General features: G+C 34.4%; 1 protein-coding gene across 2 annotated transcripts; it reads left to right on the forward strand.

The window, feature by feature from the left end:
* Positions 1 to 360: 360 nt before the first annotated feature.
* Positions 361 to 6,375, forward strand: LOC144558355 (Endoplasmic reticulum vesicle transporter protein). Of its 2 annotated transcripts, none has more exons than XM_078307185.1 (12): positions 361 to 709; positions 935 to 1,046; positions 1,824 to 1,906; positions 2,112 to 2,187; positions 2,300 to 2,367; positions 2,921 to 3,002; positions 3,329 to 3,450; positions 3,821 to 3,904; positions 4,683 to 4,829; positions 5,494 to 5,602; positions 5,686 to 5,805; positions 6,098 to 6,375. In XM_078307185.1, the coding sequence occupies exons 2-12, from the start codon at positions 959 to 961 to the stop codon at positions 6,169 to 6,171; spliced, it is 1,053 nt and encodes a 350-aa protein (XP_078163311.1). In that variant the 5' UTR covers positions 361 to 709; positions 935 to 958; the 3' UTR covers positions 6,172 to 6,375. The 2 variants fall into 2 exon arrangements, with proteins under 2 accessions (XP_078163311.1, XP_078163312.1); XM_078307186.1 differs by having other exon boundaries at positions 637 to 766.
* The last annotated feature ends 2,219 nt before the right edge of the window (positions 6,376 to 8,594 follow it).

Genomic DNA, 8,594 nt, shown 5'->3' on the forward strand with positions numbered 1-8,594 from the left:
TCCTTTAGCCTCCTTTTACCCGGATCTTAATCTGCTGTCCATTCCTTAAGGCACCTTCCCCCCCTCCTTTAGCTTCCTTTAGCTTTCTTAATCCGTTGCCCCTTCCTTTAACTTACCGAACACCGGTTCCTTAACCTTCCTTAGGACTTAATCCTAACTAGGATTAAGGTGTGTTGCCGAACAACGCCCTTGTGTTTGAATTTGGAAGCTATGGGGTCGTCCGGTTGACCATGTTTATCACTGCTTCCACAGAATCGATCCGATCACTTATCTCGGATCTATGAATGGGTCTGTGTGTTGCATAACTGATGAGCGGGCTCCATAGGTAAGGCGACGACTTTTCTCTGTAATAAAATTGAAAGAGCAAGAACAGTTCAACTCGTTATACTCGGCGCTACAGAAGAGGAGAAATTTTCCAGAAGAATTTTTATTTCGCTCCTCTGATTCCCTGGAGCCGGTTACTTCGCAAGTCACTGATATCAGACCCGTCTAAAGGATCTTTAGCGGGGCCCACGTTCCAGTGACTCTCTACGCTTTACATTATAGATATAAAAACGGAGAAATCGGATCCGGGTCGGAATTTGATCACCATCTCGATCGTACTTCTCGCTCTCTAATCGTTCGCTTTCGTCTGGCGTCTCTCCAAGCTTCAATTCTCGTGCACGCTGTCGCTAAACGAACCTCCAACCATATTAATTAGCTTGTTAAGGTGAATCTAGAATCTCTATAGAGGCTGATTTGTTCTTTTAGGGTTTGATCTTCAAGCGTACGTTTATGCTTCTCTTTCTATTTAAGTTTTGCTCTAGCTACCTTCAACTGGTAAATTTCGATTTAATAGTCAATTTAGAAGAACGAAAGGAAACTCTAGGAATTAGGGGTTGCTGGGACGATCGTCTGTAGTTTTCTTTGATTTAATTGGAATTTTTGTATGTAGATATAAAGAAAGAAAGGGAGAGTGATGAGGAGGTTCCAGGCTTTGAGAAATTTCAATGCATTCCCACATGCTGAAGATCACTTGCTTCAGAAGACTTTCTCTGGGGCTATCGGTATGTGACTAATTAATTTATTCTTGTTTACTTTTGGGTCATAATTAGGGGCAGGTTTTGTTGTCACAAAATACTGTCTAGTCTCTCTTCCTATGGTCCAGTTGCCGCTACATCATAGCTAGCTGAACAGTACTGTTCTATGATGGTCCAATACTTCTTTGTATTGGCAACAAAACATATTACTAAGATGCCTTCAATTCGGTCAGATTTTGGTTCGTATCAGATATACTAGCCCGGAAGAAATGGAGAACCTTTCACAAAATCAATATACCACAATTTTAAGCTTAAAATATCCATTTCTTTTGGAAATATCAAGGAGATCTCTAGCATGTAATGCAAATAGTTGAGGCAACAACAAATTTCCCAAATCAATTAATGTTCTTTGAGGAAAGTTCCTTATGTTTTTCTTGAAAGGCCCAAAGTATTTTTATAAAACGGAAATGCCAAAAGTTGTATAACCAACTTAGTCTGTGTTTCTAATGCTTTATCACCGAACCGAATGAATGAGACGGGAGGAGTATATGGATCATATACAAGGAATAGATCCACAAATTTCAAAAGGGGATTTTTCAGGACATTTCTTGTTTCTTCTAGGTGTTTTCAGGTTACTCATGGTTTTCAAAACTGCTGATTTTGAAAATTTATTCAATAGTGATGTAAACTAGTAATGACTGGGAAGAGCAACTTAGCAGAGAAAATTTTATTTAGTGTACATACGATGAGCAGCAAGATGAATAACACAGTTTCTTCTCTTTGTTCTTTCTTGCTCATTTCAAGTATCTATTGTTGGCTTTGTTATAATGGCGACTCTGTTTGTGCATGAATTACAATATTATCTCACCACATATACGGTTCACCAGGTAACACATTTCATTACCTCCCAGTCTATTTTGGTTATTTTCCGTTGTTACTACTCTTGTTATTGTTGTTGGCCAAAACTTGTTTATTATTTTGTTTCTGGAGAGGTTTGGCTTGGTTTATCGTTGATGCTTAATAGGGATTTTGACTTCCAGCTGACAAAGCTCTGAATTTTCTGAAAATATTTTGCAATTTGGTGTTTTACAGATGTCAGTAGATTTGAAAAGAGGGGAAACTCTTCCGATCCACATTAATATGACTTTTCCTGCTTTACCTTGTGATGGTGAGTTCAATTTATTTATCATATATTATTTGCATATTATATATAGTGTGTAACTGTTATCATGTTTAATTTTGGGCTAATTGAGAGGTGATTATGTTTCCTTTTTATTCAGTTGTAAGTGTGGATGCCATTGACATGTCAGGGAAGCATGAGGTGGATCTAGATACTAACATTTGGAAGGTAAAAGAATATTAATAATAAAGCTGAAGTTGTCCCATGTCCCATCACCCTACGGATTGTGCATGCTTCATTATATAAACTTATTACACATTCTCAGTTAATAAAATGTAATGAAATTTGTGGAATGATCTTTTATATACACCTTTTCCATTCTTGCAATTGATGCCCCAATATTTGGGCTTTTTATTAATCATACCCAACTGTTAAGGCAAACATTGAGTTAATAAATAGCTAAATATCCCTGTGTTTTTTTTATTATCTTTGAGTCACCTAAACTGCTTTCATCCTGTACATCCAAACTCTTAACCGACCATAATTGACTAATAGTAGCGGAAAAATTGTCAACATTTGACTGAATATACATTTCCTTCATGTCAGTTTGAAGGTTTGGATTTAATTGCAAATGTATAAAAAGCTTATTTATCAGTTGCATCTGAGAAACATTTGAGTGTCACCTGCAAACACTACATGTAGTTTTGCTCAATATTGAATAAAAGAAACATTTGTTGCGTTCCCTTATGTAATAATATATTTTCTCATTTCTTCAATGTAGCTTCGCTTGAATAGTGAGGGCCGTATAATTGGCACTGAATATCTGTCAGATCTAGTGGAAAAGGAGCACAGTCATAAGCATGGTATGTTTGTCGTTGGTTCCAGTCTCTGTACTTTTTAGCTGGTATTTCTTTGTATTTGTTCCTTTTATAGCATTGTTAAAGAATATTCCAATGATTGTCATATATAATTATGCAATCCCACTAAGTGTGGTTGGTGGTATAATGCATCAAGTAACTTTGCTCTGTTCATACTTTAAACTGAACTTGCACCTTACTGTGTTATTTGGCTATTTGCAAGGTGAATATTAATTGAAACTCAAATCACTTTAGGTAAGTAATGGAGTCCAAATAATTGAGATAATTATTTAACTAGATTGAATTTGGTTAAATTTTGTTGCACTAAACAGATGGTCATGATGAACATCATGATGATCATGCTGAAAAGAAGCATGAGAATTTTTTTAACGAGGATGCTGAGAAAATGATAAAGAAAGTAAAGCAGGCTATGGAAGATGGTGAAGGCTGCCGGGTATATATCTCGTTCTTTCTCTTTTCAGTTGTCACTTGTACCTGCCAGATTTGTATCAACCAGTATATAGTGATTCTTGCAACTCTTGCATTGAATCCCTAATTTGGCCATCCAAAGCCCTCAGTTATTCAATTTGACATTATGATGTCACGAACAAGCCTTGAGAAAAAGCAACCCCAAACAGTATTGATCCCTAACGGCAAGTATATAGTGGTTATGTGAACTTGGACCAAGATTGTAATAAATCTGATAATTATAAACCTTGCCTAGTCACATGTACTTGTTCTCCAATATTTTCTAAGGTTATTCTTGTGAGCCTTGAATGCTTAGCTGCAGTTCCAATATGTATTGAAAATATCAAATTTTATAGGTATATGGAGTTCTAGATGTACAAAGAGTTGCTGGCAACTTTCATATGTCAGTGCATGGATTGAACATCTTTGTTGCTCAGCAGGTTCCTTGAATTTTGAATTGATTTTTTTTTTACTAGTACAATTTAACGTTAACCACTTTATTTGATTTCATTGTGACAATGTCTTATTTTAAAAAGAAAAAGAAATTATAGGCATGTTGTTTTCCTTATAGATTGGTTGTGTATCAATTTTTATACTATTGTAAAACCATTTGATGTTTCATCAATGCCATTAAATAGGACCATTGCAAATTTTATATCATTTGATGAATGGTGACACTTCCATCAAATTTCATCATTTATCATGTATATGATGTGGATAAAGTATAGATTATATTTTACTTGTCGGAATTCAAAATCATATGTTATTTTTGACAGTTGTCAATGTTGTCAATGGATCCCACCCAGAAAATAATTACCTATCAGCTAGCATGGAACATTATTTCATTTTTAAATCATAATTTTAAATGGCCCTGACTCAAGTTTTTCTAACCAACATGCCCCTTTTCTTTCTTACAGTTCTCTCTTTTTTAATTTCTTTTATAAAGACTTCTACTTCTAAAATTATATTTTGGAATAAAATGCGGTCTCATTGCTTTTGTACAGACAGCTGAGTCTTTAACTTTATCAATGTTAGTTAGCTTAAACAATGTTCATTTGTTTCCTGATAATGTAAATAATTTTGTCATGTGAGTTTGTTATTTTACGTAAGATACTTTCATGCAAGGAAAATTTTAGGTTTGGCAGGTTTTAAGCTGGTCTTCCCGCTCTTCCCCTTTCCTTAGCCTAATCAAAGTTTGTTCAATTACTATGCATGCAGATCTTTGAAGGATCAAATCATGTCAATGTGAGTCACATTATTCACGACTTGTCATTTGGACCAAAGTACCCTGGAATCCATAACCCTCTTGATGATACTTCTAGAATTTTGCGTGACGCAAGTGGTTCCTTCAAGTACTATATCAAGGTAACTTATTTGTACACTGTTTTATATCCTCGTGCTTTTCCTATAGCTTGATTATTTTTCTCTTATTATACAATGGTTCAGAGTAGCTATTGGACTAGTACAAAAATTTAAATATCTTAGATGAAGGATTGGAATTCTTCCTGCTCACCCCAACATCTCTTCTCCACATTTACTCGTGCACTTTCGCACAAATGCGCTTGCTAAGAATTGTTTTCATTGTTTGGATCATTTTTACTCAAAACTAGCAACAAATCTGTAGGGTGATTTCATCATCATCATGTGATGTCCAAATATGAGATGTGACAATGCATGAGAAAAATAATTTATAAAACAAAGAAGCATGTAATTTTTCTTCACAGTTACCCCTTCCCCATCTACTTCAAAAGATGCACATTACCTTAGTCAGTGTATCTCTCTACATAGCTAGTTTGGGTATTTAAGGAAAGTACAAGAGGACAGATGTGTGATCTTAGCATGTTTCAATAGGTGTCAATGAGACACTCCTCATTTTGCTGGGTATATGTAATATTTTGAGTGTTTTGCTTGGGCGTATTTGAAAATTCTAACTTTGTTGCTTTGGAACTTGTGGGAAGTTTCTCTTCATCTTTTCTTCACCTTTTCTTGCTTCTTTCTCAAAATTATTGCATGATGTTGCCATGTGCAGGTTGTTCCGACAGAGTACAGATACCTCTCTAAAGAAGTATTGCCAACAAATCAATTCTCTGTAAATGAGTACTTTGTGCCTATGAAACCAAATGATAAATCTTGGCCAGGTACAATTTCATCTAGAATTAAGGTGCCACTTTTGCACTCTATGCATTATATTGACAAGGTTTTTTTCCCTTTGATGATACAGCTGTATACTTCTTGTACGATCTCTCTCCTATCACTGTCACAATTAAAGAAGAAAGACGCAGCTTTCTTCATTTTCTGACCCGTCTCTGTGCTGTCCTTGGTGGCACCTTTGCAATGACCGGTATGTATTATTAATTTCTTTTTTATTTCTCTTTCCATTATTTATTCTACTCCACATGTTTGTTACAATACAATTGATCTTTTTATATGTTTTTTTGGTGTTTCATTGTTTAAGATCGAGGTTAATTTAGGGGTTTTAGCACTTATTGTTTATATTTATCCAAAAAGCATCTTTGCCTTCTGGCTAAACTACCCTGCCAGTTAGGTATGGTATAGTTACAATACCATGACAGTGGATCTAAGATAAATGTCTATGAAATCAGTTGTGACTAGTTTTTTAACTTGTTGTACAGGAATGCTTGATAGGTGGATGTACCTAATTATTGAGTCCATTACAAAATCAAAGCCAACCACCATGATACGGTGAGTGTGGAGAGGTTAATTTAAAAAATGACAAGGTCCATTGACGGTCCTCTTGTAATTTTTTTCTCTCCGAGCTTATGAAGAAAAGAAAGATGTGAAAAGACTAATTATTTCTTCTGTTGATGAATGCTTCCGTCTAGTTCATGTATTTAACTCTGTATGCACTATTATTTTTCCTCGTATAATGAAATGGCAATTTTGATATCAACATCCCTTTTTGGGGTAAAGAGAGGATTGCCACACCTCCTTACCTTGAACTTCCCTTTGCTTGTGCACATGTATCTTAATGTATTTTTATGGTAATATGGTAGCTCAACTTGAGAAAGATTTTTCCCATATGATCGATCAAGTTTGTTTCCATAAAGCGCATCTTCTTGATAGTTTTCTATTATTTTATTTTTGTGGAATTGTAGCTCCTTGCATGAAAAATAAGAAAGTAATAGTACAATTTTTTTTTCATATTAACTGGGGTTTTGGGTGGGAGGATTTTATAGTGTAAGCATAATTTAAGATAATGACTTCACTTAATGCGATAAAAAAAATATCTCAAAGAATAACGAACGCTGTTGATTTCAGATCACATGAAAACAGCATTATTCAAGCATGCATACAAATAACCACTAGGATCTGACTTGATCAATCCAAAGCAAGATAAGGAAAAGATACAATAATTTTAATGCATGCTTTCAATGATTAGCATCGTACAATGATTGCAATCCACGGATCGAGTTGGCAATTTGTAATTATATGTTCTACACAGAAAGGGAATTTCGATATAGTAAAAGTCATCTATCTGCTTGAAGTCTATTTGATCTTTGTGCATTTAACAACTCTGTTCCACTCATAAATATATATATATTTTTTGGAGGCTGATAATTAACCCCGCACCTCCCACCCCGCAATTAACCCCGCACAAAATGCCAAAAAACTCCAGCTGTCATTTTTTTTTCATAAGGTATTAATACTTACGTACAGAAGTATTTATCTCTAAGAACGAAATTATTTATCTCTAAGTACGAAAGTATTTAGGGGACCATGCACATTTTTTTCATGGAGGGTGAGGGGAATCTCAAATCACATGGAGGGGGTCATGCACGTTTTTAGAGGTGGGTTTTTTTTATCTCATTTCAATATCGTCTACATTTCTCACAATCTATGAGAAATTTTGCGAATCTAAAACCACGAACGTTTTCTACGTAATTTTCTCTTTCAAATGAGATCCATGATGACATACTTTCGAGCAAGTCGTTACAGAAGTATTTATCCCTCATCGTGTAAGTATTTATATCTATACTGGAAAGTATTTTTTTGCATATAATACTTATAATACATGATATTAATACTTTCATATATCAGTATAAATACTTATAATACATGATATTAATACTTTAATATGTCAGTATAAATACTTATAATAATTGATATTAATACTTTCATATGTCAGTATAAATACTTATAATAATTGATAGTAATACTTTCATATGTCAGTATAAATACTTATAATACATGATATTAATACTTTCATATGTCAGTATAAATACTTATAATACATGATATTAATACTTTCATATGTCAGTATAAATACTTATAATAATTGATAGTAATATTTTCATATGTCTGTATAGATATAAATACTTGCATGATGAGGGATAAATACTTCTGTAACGAGTTGTCCGAAAGTATGTTATCATGGATCTCATTTGAAAGAGAAAATTACGTAGAAAACGTTCGTGATTTTAGATTTGCAAAATTTTTCATAAATCGTGAGAAATGCGAACGAAATTGAAATGAGATCAAACTAATTTGGAGAGAGATAGAGTGGGGGGGTGGTGGGGGGGATGGAATGGGGGGAGTAATATAATTGTTCATATTTTTTACCAGATAAGTTGACAATTACGAAACTACGTCTCGATCAACTCTGCATCTACTTGGCGCTAATGTATCTAACGGTTGTAATCGGAGCATCCCTCGCAGCAACATTTATTTTGTAGTTAAACGTTATGAACATAATTTTGTAATAAAATTCAACCTATCGAGCCATTTTAATTGTATTTCTTCACAATAATAAGGTACCTATTTCTTTTCCTTCGAGGACTCTAAATATTTATACACTACTACCCAAAAAAATTCAGCATCAATATGATTATACAGATAATGACTGGCCAGTGCTTGTGCGACACGAGTTCCTTGATTGAGTACTAATTAAAGAACTCGAGAAACAAACAGTAAGTGATATACATCCATAAATTATACAATCAGGATCAAGTGACATGATTTTCTAGCACACCAATAGCACTACATGCTGGTGTTTAGTACTTCTAGACCACAGTACCATGTTTCCTAAACAATAGTGTCAGCTTGAGGCGGCACCAACTAGGCGTGTAGTTGACACATGACCCAGCACAACCAATAAAGTAAACAAAAAGA

This window comes from Carex rostrata, chromosome 8 (assembly GCF_964058835.1).
Source record: "Carex rostrata chromosome 8, lpCarRost1.2, whole genome shotgun sequence".
NCBI classification, from domain to species: Eukaryota; Viridiplantae; Streptophyta; class Magnoliopsida; order Poales; family Cyperaceae; genus Carex; species Carex rostrata.